This window comes from Lepisma saccharinum, chromosome 4 (genome assembly GCF_977018435.1).
Source record: "Lepisma saccharinum chromosome 4, izLepSacc3.1, whole genome shotgun sequence".
Classification (NCBI taxonomy): domain Eukaryota; kingdom Metazoa; phylum Arthropoda; class Insecta; order Zygentoma; family Lepismatidae; genus Lepisma; species Lepisma saccharinum.
Genome location: NC_139232.1, coordinates 60,868,742 through 60,888,577, shown reverse-complemented (window position 1 = coordinate 60,888,577; position 19,836 = coordinate 60,868,742). Strand labels below are relative to the sequence as shown.

Genomic DNA, 19,836 nt, shown 5'->3' with positions numbered 1-19,836 from the left:
GTGATAAATCATAAGCAACAAAATCTAAAAGTTATAAAATTTTATACAGGAAAGTTGACTGATGAAAGAATTAAGAAAGATTACCAAATTAAACTGTCAAATAGATTTGATGTTTTGCAGGATTTAAATGATGATGAAAATATAAATGAAACAGACGTAAATAAGAATTGGGAGCACATACGTAATGCAATAGAATCAGCAGCTAAAGAACGTATAGGATACCATAAACCGAGAAAAAGTAAGCCATGGTTTGATAATGAATGTCATAATCTAATAGAAATAAGAAATCAGGCTAGACTTAGGTGGTTAAATAACTCTGATGATACAAATCTAAACAATTATAATAGAATAAAGCGAGAGGTTAACCGCACGTTTAGAAGTAAAAAAAGAGATTACTTGAAAAGCAAAATTAACGAAATTGAAACAAACAGCAAAAATAAAAATATCCGAGATTTATATAAAGGTGTAAATGAGTTTAGAAAGGGGTAGCAACCTAAAGTAAACTTGATAAAAGATAAAGACTGTGATTTTCTAGCTGACCCAAGCGATATTCTAAATAGATGGAAGAACTACTTTAATGATCTTTTAAATGTTTATGTAGGAGATAAATCAGAAGTAAATGAAGTCCACACAGCAGAACCTTTAGTTCCAGAACCTAACTTGACTGAAGTTAAAGATGCTATTAAAAGGCTAAAGAATAACAAAGCACCTGGCATTGATTTAATACCAGCTGAGTTAATTAAATATGGTGGAAATTCATTAATATGTCAAATTCATAAATTAATTTGTTTAATATGGAATAAAGAAGAAATCCCTCAACAGTGGAAAGAATCCATAATTGTTCCTGTGTTTAAAAAAGGTGATAAAATGAACTGCAATAATTACCGTGGAATTTCTCTACTCTCAACAACATACAAAATATTATCTAACATTATTTTAACAAGACTAACCCCATATGCTAATGAAATTATAGGTGATTATCAATGTGGATTTAAACGTAACAGATCAACTACAGATCAAATTTTTCACATCAGACAGACACTTGAAAAAAATGGGAATATAATCAAAATGTCCATCAGCTATTCATTGATTTCAAAAAAGCATATGATTCGGTCAAAAGAGATAAATTATATAATATATTAGTAGAGTTTGGAATACCTAAGAAGCTTGTTAGTATGATAAGAATATGCACCAGTGAAACAGAAAGTAAAATTCGTGTGGGTATTAATATGTCTGACAAATTTACAATTCATGATGGGTTAAAACAAGGAGATGCATTATCTCCATTGCTCTTTAATTTTGCCTTAGAATATGCTGTTAGGAAGGTAAAAGAAACTAAAGAAGGACTAAAATTAAATGGTGTGACTCAGTTGTTAGCATATGCAGATGATGTAGACTTACTGGGGGATGATGTGAATACAATTAAGAATAATGCTAAAATATTTTTCAAAACTGCTAAAGAGATAGGTTTGGAAGTTAACAAAGAGAAAACTAAATATATGCTTACAGGCCGAAACCAAGTGTTAGGTAATAATCAAAATCTAATTATTGATAACAACTCGTTTGAACCAGTTTCCAAATTCAAATACTTAGGAGTAATATTAACAAATGAAAATTATATTAAAGAGGAAATAGAAAGTAGGCTTAATTCAGGAAATGCATGTTACTTCTCTCTTCATAAACTTTTGTCTTCTCGTTTAATATCTAAGAAACTAAAAGTTAAAATATACAAAACAGTAATTTTGCCTGTAGTATTATATGGGTGTGAAACTTGGTCCCTTACATTGAAAGAGGAACATCAATTGAGAGTATTTGAAAATAAGATCCTTAGGAAAATCTTTGGACCTAAAAGGGACGAGGAGACAGGTGAGTGGAGAAGGTTACATAATTTAGAACTACATAATTTGTATTCATGTCCAGATATTATTAGAATGATTAAATCAAGAAGACTTAGGTGGGCAGGCCATGTGGCACGAATGGGAGAGGAAAGAGGAGTTTACAGGATTCTTGTTGGGAAACCTGATGGTAAGAGACCTGTAGGAAGGCCAAGACGAAGATGGAGGGACAACGTTGAGATGGACCTAAGGGAAATCGGTAGGGATGGAAAAGAGTATATAGAACTTGCTCAAGATAGGAACAGATGGAAGGCCTGTGTTGCTGCAGCCATGAACCTTCGGGTTTAAGAAGGCTAGGGAGTTAGTTAGTACATAAGACATTTAAAAAGTAGTACCTATTTGAAACCTACCTTTCAGGACAGGGGCATGCAATAAAACATCTATTATCATCAATGCTGTGCAGCAGCATGTTTAATGGCAAAATTATTTCTAACTTGAATAACATGCAAGTGCCTAAGTTCATTGAAAATTCACGAGCGTCAGACAATATACTTGCACTACAATGAATTAAACAAAATTGCTCAGACAGGGTGTTATTTGAAATTCAAGGAAAAGATTTACTATTGTATTTTTTATACACCATAATATTGATTTTTTTTCGCGCTACGCGAACATGAATACAAATGTAAAAATTATCACTTCATTAAAATAAATGAAAGATAAATTACACGAAATAATAAAAAAATGGCATAAACAGAATTCATATAATATAGATTTAATTGACTCTTTTGCATATATGCTGTATAAATAAACGAAACAACATCTCGTGTCACAGCGCCATATTTCTGGAAACTATGGGTTCTTCTTTTTCTGACCCTATCAACTGGTAGTCGATTTTAGTCATCTTCCTGAGTTTTTTTTTTTTTTAAGTATTTAGTTCGCTATTCACTTATATTTCACAAGAATGAAAAAAAAAACATCTGTTGATATTTATTTATACTGTTTGTTAGATCGTCAAATTACATCTTCTTGCATATCCATAAAGAAGCCATATGGTGGGAGGAGTAGGGTCCGTGAGCAGGGCAGTAAGAGATGTAGGGAATGGAATTCTATTTCGACGCAAACCACTATATAATTTATCTTGTTCTCTGTCGAAATTGGGACATTGTAAAAAGGAGATGTGTAGCATCTTGATTATCTTCTCCACATGCGCAGGCTTGTTTTTTTGTAATATGTAGTCGTGATAAATGATCATTAGTGCGAACATGACCTGTACGTAGACGTATTATAAAAGTAATAACTGATCTTGGAAAATTATATGGGTAGTACCAAGGTTTGTTTTGTGAATGTTCTGCAAACCATTTATATGTGTTGCCCGTGGATTGAAATTGTTCTATACACCACTGTTTCCATTTATCTTGAAGTTTATATTTAGCTCTTGGAAGAAGGTCCGTGTATGGAAGTCTCGCAAGTGAGGTAGATTCCGATGATCGAGCGGCTTTGGCATATGTGTCCACACGTTCATTTCCCGTGTTTACTTGGTGAGCCTTTACGTAACTAAACTGGACGTTGATATTTCTTCCATTAGCATACTGAGTTTGTTGGATTATAAGTATGATGAATAAAGGATGTTTACAAATCTGAGGATATGAGGAACTCAGCGCCATTAATACGCTTAAAGCATCTGTTATGATAAGAATTTTTGTATAATTATTATGGATAGCGTATGTGAGAGCTTTATATATTGCATAACTTTCTGCAGTGAAAATGGAAGTGTCAGGTGGTAAACGGAATTGTTTGTTTATATTTTGATCTGGAATGAAATAAGCACAACCCACACCTAGGTGGTCTTTGGATCCATCAGTATATATGATTAGGTGTGTTGGCCATTTCTCTTTATACATGATATGTCTTCCTAAATCCCTGAAATGGATATTGCATTGGGTATATAAGGGTATGTCTAATTGATAAATTAAAGGATGTTGGAAGGTAAAAGACTTTGCACGTGATTCCAGGTCTATGTATTGGCAATATACAAAATAAAAGAATGTGTGTTTAGGATCTATGGCTTTATTTTCTGTCCATTGTTTTTGTATTTCAAATAATTTATTGAATGGGTGCGTATGATTTTCCCAGGTTTTGAGCAGAAATTTTATTGTTAATTGGATCCGTCTATGTGTCAAACTAGTTTCTCTGCTTTCCATATATACACTGACATTAGGACAGGACTGCATGACACCTAAGCAGGTCCTCAAAGCTTTTCTCTGTAGTATGTCTATTATGTCTAAGAGACTTAACCCCCATAACTAAAGGCTGCATACTCAAAGTTTGATCGAAAACAATTCCTATAAAATAGCAGTAAGATTTTGGGGTGGCCACCCCATTTAATTGTTGTGATACTACGGAGTATATTTATTATTTTACGGCCTTTATTGATTAAATGCGTGATGTGTGTATTCCATGTGAATCGCCTGTCAAAATGTATACCTAAATATTTATGTGTTTCTATTACTGGGATATTAGAAATGTGTGGTATATTGTTAGGATGAGTATCCAATCGTTTATTATTAAAACAAATAATTTTGATTTTGTTTCGCTGATGGATAATCCTTCTTTGAAAAACCACGCTCTTATGATGGCGATTAAATTCAGCATTGCTATTATACATTGAGTAGCATCATCTGTAATGTTATAGAAACAGAAATCATCTGCATACTGAAGGGGATGAAATGGTAGAATTGGTAATGCATGTATCTCATTCGTATAGATATTAAATAAGAGAGGGCTCAGAGGTGAGCCTTGAGGTATGCCGATTGAAGTGGAACGAGGATCGCTTAGTTTGTCGGCGAACCATCCGAATATAATCCTGTTGGAATATAGATTCCACACAATTGTTGAAAGTTTTGGGTGTATATGAAGATTCTCTAATTTATGACAAAGATTATTTAAATTTATAGAATCATAAGCTTTTTCAATATCTATAAACAAACTGAAACAGTAGGAACGTGTAATTTTACTATTTTGAATTGCTGCTGTTAGAGTGGCTATAGCATCTTGACTACTAAGATTAGTTCGAAATCCAAATTGTGTGGAATGAAAAAAATTTTCACGTTCTAATAACCAGGATAGTCTATTTTTCATTGTGCGCTCAAATATTTTTTCCAAAACTGAAATTAGTACTATTGGTCTGTATGAGGATGCATGGTCCGGAGATTTGTTTGCTTTTAAAATTGGAACAACTACATGATTTTTCCATTCTAACGGAACTATGCCGGTTTGATATATATTGTTGTAATGTGAAACAAGAATATCTGTTCCGGTATTCGGTAAATGTGTTATGGCCTGGTACGGAATACCATGAAGACCTGGTGCTGTGTTTCTCACATTTTTAAGAATTGTTGTTAATTCATCTCGGGTTACAGGTGGAAAATCTTTTGTAAATTTTGAAGGGAGATTCTCGTTATTATCATAATGTAGGTGAACAGATGGTGGAGTTAATTGGGAGAGAAATTGATGTTGCCAACTGTCATCTATCGGTCTTTTTTGAGGAGAACGTGGTTTTGCGTAAAGAATTGAATTTATGCCAAATATTTCGGGATGATTCCTGCATGTCTATCGAATTGCAGTAGTTAATCCATGCTTGTCGTTTGGTTTGTAAGTATATTTTTCGTGCTTGAGCTACGGACTTTTTCCATGATATGAGGTTTTCAGGATTGGGACATGAGGCATATTGTTTTTCTCTGATTTTTCTATTTGATTTTGCCTCTTCACATTCTGTCGTCCACCAATGTATCTTTGGAAACATTGTTTCAAAATGAGTATTTTTCCGCGAGGTTAGTATATCTAAAGCTTCAGTAATATATTGAAGTAGCAGTGTATAAGATATAGGCTGGGAGGAAGTAAGATGTTTTCTTAAAATAAAGGAATCTATTAATATTTTATATAATTCCCATTTTACATTGTTAGTTTTCCAGCGGAGAATTGGTAATTGGACGGGGGAAAAAAGTTGGCTTGGTAAAAATTGGGCACGGATATATATGGGAAAATGATCGCTACCATGGAGTTCATCCTCTATGAAATACTGAAATTGAGGGAATATTGAGTCCGATGTTATAGTTAGATCAATTGATGTTGGATTACTTCCATTTCGAGGTATATGTGTTGGTGATCCATCATTTAAAACGATGAAAGAGTTGTCGTCCATCCAATCCACTATACTAGTGCCAAGTCTATCTGCTGTATGCATACCCCATGCATCGTGATGCCCATTAAAGTCCCCGACAATTAAATAAGGACTGGGTATGTTGAATGTTAAAGCTTGTAAATCAGTTTGTTTTATATTTTGAGAATTGTAATTGGAAGGAATATACACATTGATTATCGTAATTTTATATCCTGCTATGTAAATTTGGATTGCTCTTGCTTCTACTTTATAATTCTGGAATAGTTTTTTATGTTTATGTAAATGTATTTCCTGGTAGGCTACCTTTTCATGGACATATATACCAATTCCCCGTTCCGTATCTTTGTATGGAGGTCCTATACAATGATAATGGGAAATTCTATATATTTCTTGCTGACGACCCTTAGTTTCTTGTAAACATAGTATTAAAGGGTGTCTTTCCGTCACTAGTTTTAGTAGATCTGGTTTACGTGCAGAGAAACTATTGACATTCCATTGAAGTAATAATGTCATATTAGTCGAGATTCTGTAAAACGGCCAGCAGGTTTGTAGATAGGGTATTAATATGTTGTAAAAGAAGTTTCTGTTGCTGTAATTTTTTTATTTGCACAAGAGTAGACCATAGAAGCGGTATTGTCTTTAATAATGAGGTGTAAACCTCTTGAATATTTTCAGATCGGAGATAAGAGGATGATTGTTCTAAGTTTTTATCTATTGAATTAGCATGCTGTACCCTTGAGGAGCTAGAATTAGAATAAGCATTTTGTGCTATATTTAAAGAGGTCTTGGGTTCTGACTCAGCAGAAGAAGTATCTGTAACTGATGGTGTGGAAGGGATGGAATGAGTATGTATCCTTGGTTTCCTAGGATGTTTCCTTTTTTCTTTTGGTGTCACTCTGATATTTTTATGTACTTCTACCGTCTTCCCTGATGTATGTGGAATAGGATGATGAAAAATACATTTTGCCATTTATTAATGTTGGGGCTGTGATTTGCAATTATGATAGGTTTAGATGTAAGGGTAGGTTGTGCATTATGATTTGGAATTTATGAGCCTCTAGGTGAAGTATTTAGTCGGGCACGAAACTGATTAGGAGGAAAATCTGTTTTGTTTACAATGTGATTCAGAATTTCCTCTATAGATGGTGGTTGTATATATGTGCCTTCAATAATTTCTCTAACCTCACGGTAAGAGAGATTATCGTTCGCCATTCGCTCCTGTATTTGTTGTTCTCTTTGCCACATTGGACAATTTTTATCAAGAGCTGAATGAGCTCCTTGGCAATTAGAGCATTTTGCTGGTAGGTTACAGGAGGAACCATGCTTATTGCGCATTTTGGTTGGGAACGGCACTGAGTTGCCGTGTGTGCATATCTGAAACATTGTCTGCACTGAAGAACAGCTTTTTGCCTTGGATTAACTTCATATATCATGCTATTTATGATTATTTTTTGGGGAATTATACGCCCCAAAAATGTCAGACATATAAGTTTTGTATCTCGTAGCAAAAATGTTCCATCATTTTTCCACAACTTCTTTTTCATGCGTTTGACTTCAATGACTGGGATAGGCGATTGAACGCCATCAAGTACATCCTGCTCGCTAACATCATATTCTATCCCGTAAACTAGTCCTTCTCGTTGAAGTAAAGATTGCGGTATACGAGATTTGATCGAGAGCTCAGCTTGAAATTTTGTATTTTTGACGAATTTGTTTGCCTCCAGAGCAGATTTAAACGTAATTCTAACTCTATTACGACCACATTGATCAATATGTTTCACTGGTATTTCTGCCTTCCTAAATTTTTTTCCTAGGCTTCCCCCAGCTAGATTTCCAATATTTTTCCCTATACCCTCTATCAAGACAATGTATGGGCCAGAGCTGTTGAGTTCATATAAATTCTGATAGGAGATCCTTCTGTTCTGAGATTTGATACAATTTTCTGTGTTTTGAGACATTGATCCTTCTTGTGAATTATTACATTGATACTCCTCACTATTAATGTTATCCACTTCGATATATTGCGCCGGAGAAGGAGGAACATCAGGATCCACATAACTAACTTGAACACTAGCATTTTCATGCATTAATGCAGCATTGTGACAATCGTTTGAGTCTTCTTCCATTTGGTCTCTGTTTGTAGACCTTAAACGGCCTTTTACTTTACTTCTTATTATATTCTTATATATCTCTCGAAGATCACACACGCTTAATTGACACAAATTAAACACACCTTCATCACCTTTAACACAAAGGTGTTCATTATATATATATATTTTTTTTGTTAGAAACTATGGGCCCGTTCCGAAAGTCGCACGAGTTTAACGCGTTAAACGAGTTATGGTAACTGGCTGTCCCAGAAGTGCTTCCGTGCGTTTCGTGAGTTTCATTATGCTGTCCCAAAAGTCGCATTCCGTGCGTTTCGTGCAAGAACGAGATTCACCAAACGCACGGGCCAGGAGGCTGGTTTGTTTCGTTAGAATCGTCTGCTCCTTGCAGACAAAGCGCGTGCTGATCAGGGTTGGCATGTTTAAAACAAAAGTGTTTAAAACACTTTGTTTTAAACGTTTAAAACACACGGCTTTGTTTTTTTGACAAATGTTTTAAACGTTTAAAACAATCTGTTTTAAACATGTTTTTTTACAAGTGTTTAAAACACATTTTGGTGGTAGATATTTTATAGTCTGTGATAATTTTTTTGTTTGGCAACCCTGTTTTTCATTGAATCTGTGTCAATTAATCCGTGCTTCACAGGTCTCACTTATCGCACAACACTTGAGCAACCTTATGTTCTGACGTCACGGGAGAAAGCTTTTTAATTTTAGGCTAAATGCTTATGTTGTTAGGTTAGGCAGGCTAGTTATGTATGCACAAGGTAGCAAAATTGTTGTGCGACAAGAAAGACCCGTGCTTTACTGTAAAATCGAAACCTCTCAGTTCCTTGTTTCGTATCCACATTTTCCACATTGAGACTGGTGGAAGCTTGAAATGGAAACTAATATCTAAATACACAATGCGTGATTTTGATCATGACGTGATTTTATTTTCTTTTGCGATATAACTGAATGAAGCGCAGATGCTTACTTTTGGTAACATAATTTTGTACTTTGAAAAAATTCATCTGGAGAATCTATTATGACACTGCAGGTTGTTTTCTGCTATATAAACTGTTCAAGCAGCAGGAAATATTTCACCGTGATTTTTTCAGGACGAGGATAGGAATTCTATAATATTTAGTTTCTTGAAATTTAGATGAATATAAATCCTAACCTACTTCAGCAGTGGCGGAAAAAGGGGGGCTATTACCCACAACTTTTGTCCCTGCAGTCACGGGCGCCGACTTGTCAAAATTATTGGGGGGGCTCTGATCACTGAAATAAATTAGTGAATGACTCACTCTCTCCCTTTTTTAAGTTTTGGCCTCAGTGTTCGGAATCTCATAAAAGCTAGGGGTGTGCGGCATCCCGAAAAGTCAGGACCGGAATCGGGAAAAAAATTTCCCGTTCCGATCCGGACTTTCTTGAAATGATTTCCCGAATTTTCGGGATCCCGTGCAGTCGGGAAATACCGAATGCTCATTTGAAAATGTCGTTATTTCTCGACGTTTTCTGCATTGTCAACTTCTGGAACTTACCGTAAATTGTTAGTTTTTAATGCAGAAATCACTTAAAGTGAAAATGACGTGTATAATTCGAGATTTTCAGAGCTTCGGGAAATTTTGAACATTTCCCGACTCAGTAGGGAAATTGAAAATTTTTCCCGTCCCGATCCCGTCCCGCACACCCCGAATAAAAGCCCATGAATTCCTCAGAAATATCATTTTTTTTATTCACAGTTCGAATGCAGAATATTAATTGTCCACGGATTGATATGTCACAAGTTTCGTCACCATAATAGCAAAATATTCCCGACTTTTATTATCTGCTACCACGGAGCGCAAAACAGATCTCCCTAATATATCAATGATCTCGTTCTGAATGTCATGCGAGAGCCATTTGTAGCCCGAACGTCCCATCCACTACCCTAGTTCATGCACATCGTCTTTTGAAACTCCTTTTTAGTAAAAATTTTAAGAATACTCATAATTACATACTTAGTATATACTAGTAATAAATCATGCGTTTTGCTGTCTCTGGTCATAGCCTCCCCAAAGTTGATGGTTTAGCGGTTTCAGTCCCCCAAATTGATGGTCTTGAAAATTTTAAATGTGTATTAAAAGTTAAGTTCATGTGGCACAATTCAGAGTAAACTTTACAAGAGAAGCAAAATAATACATTAGATCCTCTTAAGCAAAATTATTTGAAAGCTCTATCCCCACATTGTTAATATTTGGGGGGTTCGAGACCCCCCCCCCCACAAACCCCATGGAGTCGGCGCCTATGCCTGCAGTAGAAGTGTGCGAGATCCCGAAATGTCGGGACCGGGATCGGGAAAGAAAATTTCCGTCCAGATCCCGACTTCCCGACTTTTTGGGATTCCGAATGGTCATTTTAAAACGTCGTCAATTCTAGACGTTCTCTGCATAGTGGTTTTGTACCAGAAGTGCAAAAACAAGCACTTAAGATGGAAATTACGGGTAGAATTCGAGATTTCAAGAGCTTTGGGAAATTTCGAACACATCCCGTCCCGAAAATTTTCCGACTTTTTCGGGAAATTGAGATTTTTCCCCGTCCCGAATGTATGGATTTAATGCATTTCCCGTCCCGACCCAAAAAATTCTGTACCGCACAACCCCTACCCTGCAGTATGGTAAACCTTATCTCCAAAGGCAAATAAACTGTCCTTGTCGCCATTGTACTCATAAAAATGACAATTTTTTCTCTCTAACGACTTTAACTATAATTTTCTGGGAAAAGGTTGAATTTGTTTTGTTGAAAACATGTTTAAAACATGCTTTTTTAAACTCATGTTTAAAACTATGTTTAAAACAAAAAAAACATGTTTTAAACAAAAAAACAGTTTGTTTTGTTATTTTTTAAAAAAACACAATTTTTGCCAACCCTGGTGCTGATGGATTCAAACTGCACTAGTTCGGAAAATGTATTATAATTTTAACAGAGATCGATATGAAGCAACGTGCACAAGATGAATATGCCTTGACCGTTCTTAGAATGTGATTAAAATGAGTAACAGTGTCCACAGTAGAGTTTATTTTTGCCATAATACATTCCTTCCGCTGACGCCATGAGGAAACTTTCTCTAAACAAAACGCTGCGCCTGCGCTTTAGCCTAGAGTGTCCCATAAGTCTGTAAAATAACTGGTTTCACCAGATTCACGAGCCCAGTTATTTTCGTTGAATCTGTTCGTTTCGTTAAGACTTTCGGAACGCACCCAATGATTATGTTATGATTCCGAACTTTTCGGGATCCCGAGTCAGGAGTCACAGATTAGGTGGGAAAATTCAAAATGATCGTATTTAAAAGGTGGCAAATTCTCGATGATTTTCTTTCAGAAATATGAAACAATAATTGAGTGTCGTTAATTTCCGAATATCCAGAAAATTTCCCGACAGAGTGGTGAATTTTAATTTTTCCCGTCACGAGAGTTGGACCATGTTGGACAAAAAAAAATCTGTCCCTGCTTTAATAACCGTGTGATTTTTGTGTGTTACAATAGTTCCATCAATGGAGTGCATTGCAGATGTGGTCGATATCTAAGTTACATTGTCTGAGAGTTTCTATCGAAACATGATATTTTTCATTACGGAGAGTTTTGCAGGTTCTCCTCTTTTCAAAAATAACTATATATTCTGTAGCAGTTGTTTTGGAAAATATTACGCTATTTGATCCGTAGTGGTGTTTCATTCGCACAACCGTTCACTTATTTATTTGTAAGGATACGCTTGGAAAGTAAGTAAAAAATTAGCGGATAAAATATGCGATCAATGAATATATATGTTAATATACTAGACACAGTTTTCAATTATGTTAATATGTTTACTTATGAAATAATTAAGTCTTGGAGAATTTACAAAGTCATTAGTTTTACGTAGGTACAGAAATAGTGTTTTGAGAGCTTTTAATGCAGCTGTTTTATTTTTAAAAACCAGTAAACTTCAATGTTATTATTTTTCCTTGTAGATTATTATTGAACATGAGCTATCACAGGAATAGCGATGGGAAGACCAAAGGTTTTGGGTTTTCGGGATTTCAATTAAAACGAGAATCAAAATCAAATCAGCTGCCGCCGCCTCCGACGAGTGCAATCAGCAAACATGGGTACTCTACAATGACTGCAATAAGTCAAAATGCGTTAGCGGCTAGTTATGGTTTGCCAAGGAAAAGACCGAAGTCAGAAGAAGAGTAAGTTGTGTAATGTTAATTTATATTTTTAATAAACCTCGTTTATGTAAATTTAACCGAAGTTGCTGTTACGTACTCTTTTATATTGTTAATGCTAGAATATCGACATCAGTAACAAGGTAATTGTTTTAAATGTTCGTCTATCGGCCGAACACCTCTCACTCGTTTATTTCGTCACTTTTTACATTCGTACTTACCTATTGTGCATTGCGAAACATTGGCAAGAGTTTACTATCCTTCGGACACCTATAACTTCTTATTTTCGTCAATTTTTGACATTCGTACTTACCTATCTGCTTCGCGGAACATTCCGTGAATGGTTTTTGGCGCTATCCATCCCGGAATCGGTGGGAAATTTAAACTAAAAATTATTTTTTGTCCAAATTTCCCACAGATTCCGGGCTCCGCCCCAGGGGTAATTGACCTACCACTAAGGTGGCCCCACCTTCGCTCCGGCTCCCCGGCTTTCTCTATAGACTCCCTGTTAAAGGCATGTTTGAAATTGGCCGGATTCACCTGCCCCCAAATGAGCCCCAAACTTTTAAATTTGAAGAAATCCGTTTCCAGGATACGGAAATCTTACCTGAACTTCACACAAAACACCTTCCCGATGTTAGACAATACTACAGGAACTTATTACGGTAAGTAGTTTCTTCTGTAGAAATGAAGAAATCTGTCCGAAGGATAGTAAACTAGTACCGCTGTGGTAATATCGTGAAAAACACATGATTTACCACTCCAGCAGATTCTACGATGACAGAAAATATCTCCACGAAGTATCCAAATGCTAGAAAAACTTATTCCTGTAAGTACTTTCTTGTGTAAAAATGAAGAAATCCGATTGGCAACTTTTACAGATTCTTTTTTTTCGGCCCAAGTTCCAGTTGTTTAATTTCTAACTAATCACAGTTCACCCACATTTTTTTTACATAGTTCTATTTCTATTTATGTCTATTAGCACATACGCCAGAATCTTGGTGATGACTTACAGCTTGTTTTCTAGGGAACGATTTTCCCATTAATTGTTGTTTGCGAGCAACGTTAACATTCATCTTGAATAAAGACTGTTGCTACCATCAACTTCACATGGGTGGGTACGAAGTGGCATTACATCTGTAAATACTTTTGTTGTTAAGCGCTTTGTACACAATCAGATGAATCATGAACAAGTCGTTGAATTGGATGCCAAAAATCGACAATTGACAGTCATTGAACAGGAAATCTGGAACAGTCTGAAATTGTGCATGCACACGATCAAGAAAAAATTGGGCAGGTTTACATTTTACCAAGGCATATTAGAAAGTCGAAAAATGTGTATTGTAGTTTTATTTTCTTGGTATTAATAGTCTGAATGTTATTTGAGTCACCAGAAAAACAACGTGAACACAGCAAAATAATTTTATAAAAATCTCATTTCCACAGATATACAGATAGTTATTTTTCGTTGTGTTAATGTAAACATCACTTTAAGACCAACATACAATATTATGTTTTACGGTTGGTTGTCGTCGTGTCGAATATATTTCATTATCACATTATTCACTTCTGTAGAAATATTCATTATTCTTTTTTGTATAATTGAGATTAAATAAATACAGATTGTTCCACCGCTCCTCCTTTCCTTTCTCGCAAGTTCCAAACACGTGTTTACACTTCCCACGGTGCTTTCTCTTCACCACAGATTAGATACAAATAGCATTCTACACCTCGATGCTTCTTTCGAATAATTGATTTGATTTCAATAGCATGTGCTACTTAGAGTTAGGCTTAGATGCTGTTATTTAGAACCTTTCCTAATTAGAAATTATTTGACCTAACCTTGGATCCAATGAGAAAAATGATGTTGCCTCTGTCGTCATTTCCTTTTAAGCATTCAATCCAACAACTTGTTCGTGATTAATTCGATCGTGTACAAGGTGCTTTAGGTCAGGTGGGTCAAGTTTAAGGCTGTTAGCAGTAATGAATGCTCTTAAATGCTTTTGTTAGGTAGGTCAGGTTTAGTGCTCTTATCATTAAAATGATGTCCATGCCAACACCTGACACATAATATCTGGTCTGAAGCTCAACTCTCCATTCAAACCCCGTATGAAAATCTGCCTGTAAAAATGACCATATACAAGGAACAGCTGCTTGCTGCGAAGTGTAGGTCCTTGTGTAAGTTAATTTTTAAATCAAAATTTCTCTGGTAAATAATATTTGGTGAAGCTTTCAACTGTGCTAATTAGTTTCTTCAAGCTTCAAACTTCCTTCCTCCATTGTTTTCAATATTCTAAAGCACTTCCTAATACTTCTATAAAACTAGCAAAAAATCATTATCAACATTTGGAACCATTACACTTTTTTCAAACCTGGTGATAGTGTTTGACAGTGAACCTGAATTGTAAAATAAATTCATTTCATCAGTTTATATATTTTTAATTTATAGTACTTTAGATGACTTAGCATATTAACTCACCACCACCTGTTCTGAGTTAAAGTCCTGATGTTCCTTTGTGATTGTCTCCTGGTTGATTTGTTCATCTTCATTGTTGTGATTAACATAATGTGGTAGAAAATTAACCTTTATCGTCCAGATGGTCGAAATTTCAACCTCCACATGTAGACCCGTTGTGGGCGGATGGTTGATGTTTCAACCAGCAGCACCCAGTAGTAATTAATGCGCCATTTCTTGAAAACTACACAAGATATTTCTGTTCTGTCTTTTTTGGTCTTTAGTATACATATGAAGGTATGACATACTCGAATTACAAAACAATATATCCATTGTTACTACTATTAACAAGCGATGTTTGAAAATTCAATATGTTCCCTTCATTTGCCTTCATTACTATCTTATTATTAAGGGATAGATTTATGAAAGTGACTATAACTTCTAAACTACTGCATCTTTTTGAAGAAATTGAATTCTACAAGCAACATTTTAAGCAATGCCCAACAGTTAAGGATTCAGGGAGGAAACAGGACAAAGGCCCGATTGTCAAAATTTTCCCTGACCATATGTTAGCCATGCCAGCAATCAACGTGCCATTTATTAAAAACTATACATTATATTTCAGTTCTCTCTTTTGTTCATATGTTTACATCTAAAGATATTATATACTCGAATTACAAAACAATACATCAATTGTTACTATTATTAACAAGCGCCGTTTGAAAAAAGCTGTTTGTTTCTCATTTGTTACTATGCGATAAATTGAAGACAAAAGGCTGTAACTTCTCAACCACTGCATCTTTTTGAACAATTTAAATTCTAAATGTAAGAATGAGTAAAAAGCAACATTTTAAGTAACATCCAACACTTAACGGTCAAGGGGGAAATTGGGGGCAAAAGCCCAAAGTTCAAAATTTTCCGTAATTAAGCAAAATTTCCAAACTCCGTAATCTTTTTTTTTCTTTTTTCTCAAAGTTGTTGTACGTGTATTACATATCCTCGTGCTTCGCTCCAAATTTTGTCCATCCAGCGTCCATGTGTTGGTGCTAGAATTGAACTTCCAAACATTGTCCGAAGCTGGTCTATTGAGGAGGGCACAGGGTTGTGCCATATGCCAATTTTTTTTAAAAAAATCCATTTTCTTCTTCCTTTAACACTAATTATTGGGAGGCACAATGTATTTCTGTGCCTTATATCTTCTATACTGAACGCAGCTCCAACTGGCAGCTGACCTTGATGGCTATTTCTGGCCTTTTCTGTCCCCCAATTGCCTTCGGGGGTGTGTGACTCGATGGCGTCAACACACTCAGTTGCGAAGTAAGAGCTTAAGGGATCACAACGCTCTCCCAAAGTAACGTTGCCAAGCGTACTTCTGTTTTTGCCAGTTGTCAATTTGTGTGTTTGCGTGTAAAAGTCCCTCGTATAGGACTACGTGAGCAGTTGTACCATTAAAACCCCGCTGATTTCTGGTGCTGGAAATATCGTTGTCTGAGAAGACTCTCTCGCACTTTACAGTACGTTTGGCAACATGTGGTAGACTCAACACTCATTTGTCTCATCCTGCGAACAACGTTCGGTACCTTGTGACTCGAAAATGCCACAATTCAGTTGAAGAAAATTCAGCTGATTTGCTGTTTCCCAGCCACCAGTTGGAGTTGCGTTCAGTATAGAGACATGTATGACAGTTGTTTCCACTACTTCCAGAAATGTGAAGGAATTATTTGTGGTGTCAAGGGATAGTCTTTAGGTGTTTACTTTATCCTCAAAATAATGTTCCTTTAACTCCCCTAGTTTTTGTCCACATTAAAAAGTGTAGATTTTTGTGAAGTGTGTGATGCTACATTAGCATGCAAGTGAGAACAGAAGTGCCAGAAAGGAATATGTATTTCTTTATTATCTAGGTACAGATGATCCTGCTATTGAGTTCTACATTACTTTAAATGAATTTACCAGATTGTTTGCTAACTCTCAAACCAATCAGAAAATCAAATAAAATACATTTTGAAAAAAAATAACAATGTTGAAAATTATTTTTCTCAGCTGCATAATTAATTTTCTCACCATCACTTTTTACTATTAATAAAAATTATCTGAAGTTGATTGGCATACAGGAAAAGCATCTCTCCGACTCTTAATCAAACTGGAATTGGGAGGAAAGCCTGCTTTTTAAGGATGAAATGGAATTTTTGGCTTTTTCAACTTGTGTGGCAAACCCTTTTTAGTTGCAGCCCCAGTTCTCAGCTTCAAAGTTCCTATTGATATATATTTTGACCAACTTCTAGTTTTATAATTTCTTGTACTTTATATGTGTGCCAATTTTAAACATTGAATTCATACAGTTAGTGATGATACCAGAAGAGGGACATGGAGGAGGCAACTTTTGTGTAACCAGTCGGTACCAATACCTTCCAGCAAACAAAGCTAGTTTATCTAAATAAAATGCTCTTTCAGTCAAATTGTATGGTAATTTTTTTGCCATGTTAAATCTGGCAAAAAATCTCTGCTTTTCCCTGTCTTGCTAGATGTTTGGGGGGGGCATCTTTACTGCATACGATATGAGAAATATTAATATTGCATTATTATATGTCTGAAAACAATAAATGAAATTCTCTTCATGTTAAGTATGCAAAAATGCCATGAAGGCTTGGTCCCCATACAATCTATCTTAAAATAAGTCTGATATTTTGCTTTTATTGCAGCAAATGTAATGTGTGAATTCATATTGTTGTCAAGTGGGAATCCTCTTGTAAATGACAGAAACCAAACCAATGGGTATTTAAAATCTAACAGATGTTTTGAATTAGTTTGCTTTCTGAAGACAAAATAAGCTCTTCAGTAGCATAAATAAAATCAGTAGTCTTCAGGATTCTGCAAGAAATTAATAGTTTTTTTTGTGCATTACACATAGACTGAAAAATATTGTTACTTGTATATAATTTTGATACTTAAAGGCATTTTATATTTATTTATTTATTTAATAGAAGATTCCAAATACAGCATTAGCTATTTTACATTGGAACGATTTTATAGAACATAAGGACAAAAATAATAACATAATACATCAAAAATAATAACATAGAAAAATTACATGTGGTTAAGACTTACATACTTTTAGTTAACTTTCTTCTAAAGCGGTTCAGATTTTCAACAATGTCTATTTGGCTTCCTAGATTATTATATTCACTGGGCAGTCTATGGAACAGAGAGCGCTGGATGAGGCACAGTCTTGGCTTCTGAGAAGCAAAAAGTTGAGTGCTTCTTGTTGAGCAGGCAGGCACACGAAAGTGAATTTCCTGAAGAAGGCGGTCACTTCTGATGTTGCCATTCATTATTTTATGTAGAAATATATGGTCAGCCAGTCTATGTCTCTCTTGAGGAGTGGATATTTAACATTTGCAGGAGGATGGACTTTTGCAAGTGTTTTGTGGACGGAATTCGGTGTCGAACAATGGCCAGGAAGAAATTTAGGATGGAATTTAGTCTATCTGAATTTGAGGGGCATGCCATAGACCAGATCGGAGAACAGTATTCAATTTTAGGTGACACAAAAGATTTGTAAAAGGTGCTGAGGGCAGTCAAGTTGTTTATTTCCATGAAACAATAGAGAAGACCCAGCATATGCATTGAACCCCTTGTGACTGTAGAGATGTGCTCAGAAGAGGAAAGTTTCTCGTCAAATATGATGCCCAGGTCCTTTTGTACGGCAACTCTTTGAACACAATTATTTTTTATGAAATATTTAGTATTAAATGTGTTTTTCTTTAAGGAGAAGGTCATCATGGTACATTTTTGAGGGTTGAGTTTTAAGTTCCATAATTCGCACCACTTTATTAGAGAATCTAAATTCTTTTGCAGAAGTGTCATGTCACTGAAATTGGAGATTTTACTATTAGATTATACTATTAAAAAATGTATTTATTTTGCTAATCATAGTAGCATATACCATGGTGACATAAAGATCACATATGATATCGTAATGTGTTTTGTCTTTTTTGTTGGACATGTGTTATTAATATTTGATACTAGAATTTCAAATTTTGACGTTCACATTCGTTATTTGCAACCAGCAAAGACAACATACCATATCTGATATAATCCTTGTTTCATTTAATGTAAATTAAGAGGTTAGGGAGGCCCTTGACTACCATAGTCCCTCCTCCATTGTATGTAACTACATTCATGAGTTATCAAATGACACTAGCTAGTGTTGTAGGTATTCCTTTCAGTACATGCATTTTTTCCCCTCTGAACTTCAAATTACAAGTGCAAAAGTTTTTGTACAAGCCAATATTTCGGTTTGACTGGATCATGTTTAACTACAAACGCTTATTGATGTACTTGAATTGTGATTACCAGAATGTGTGAATTTGATTTAATTAAGTGTAACAAAGACCGAATATTTGTTAAATATTAAGTATATACGAGGATGAAGTAAGTCTTGGAGCTTTCCTGGCGACGAATGCCCAGGCTATCAACCAGGGAATTTGTGGATACAGGGAGGAAATGCTAATTTCTACCCTGAAGATGAGAGTGACATTAGCTCTCAAAAGCTTGGAATTTTTTCCACATCTCACCTGGTCGATAGTCAGTGAGAATCTTTTCATTATATAAGAGGCTGTCTGATATTGATGTTGTGTGTTGCTGTATTGTGACCAGGAGTAATATGCATATTATATGGTAACTTGAAGTCAGGGTTTCACTGTATTTTTGTTAGTGAAGTGTTTGTTGCTTTTATAAATATGGGTAAATTACATTACTGTTTCAAAAGTAAACTGAATGTTAGCAAGAATGCCATTGACAACACCATAATTTTTTGGTATAACTATGGTTTAAAATTAGATGTAGGGCAGAAATTTTTTCTGTTCCAGGTACTTTGATGAAGACGACGAATCGTCAGCAAATCCTTCCAATTTGGAATATATTCCTGCTCCTGGGAGCCCATCATGCCAGCAGGCAGCAGAGTCAGATTCCGAGGAGGATCCTTTAGATGCGTACATGGCTGGGATAGAAATGCAGGTATTGTATGTTAATATGTCGTTGTAAGGAATGTTTTATATTGCTTTGTAGTTCTTATATCTGATAAT

At 35.4% G+C, this 19,836-nt stretch overlaps 2 protein-coding genes across 2 annotated transcripts in view; one reads left to right on the top strand and one right to left on the bottom strand.

Annotated features, from left to right (window-relative positions):
- The window catches only part of LOC145986955 (ATP-dependent translocase ABCB1-like), a 149,543-nt gene extending 147,122 nt beyond the window's left edge, over positions 1-2,421 (bottom strand). Inside the window, exon 1 of the mRNA XM_083121419.1 lies at positions 2,246-2,421. The gene's annotated coding sequence lies outside the window, so the exon portion shown is untranslated. The remainder of the gene's footprint in view (positions 1-2,245) is intronic.
- A 9,321-nt stretch (positions 2,422-11,742) lies between these two features.
- LOC145986495 (ATP-dependent RNA helicase DDX42) overlaps positions 11,743-19,836 on the top strand; it is a 53,770-nt gene continuing 45,676 nt past the window's right edge. The window contains exons 1-3 of the mRNA XM_083120571.1: positions 11,743-11,868; positions 12,100-12,321; positions 19,621-19,768. Coding sequence (XP_082976697.1) covers positions 12,113-12,321; positions 19,621-19,768 — 357 coding nt within the window. The 5' untranslated portion in view covers positions 11,743-11,868; positions 12,100-12,112. The remainder of the gene's footprint in view (positions 11,869-12,099; positions 12,322-19,620; positions 19,769-19,836) is intronic.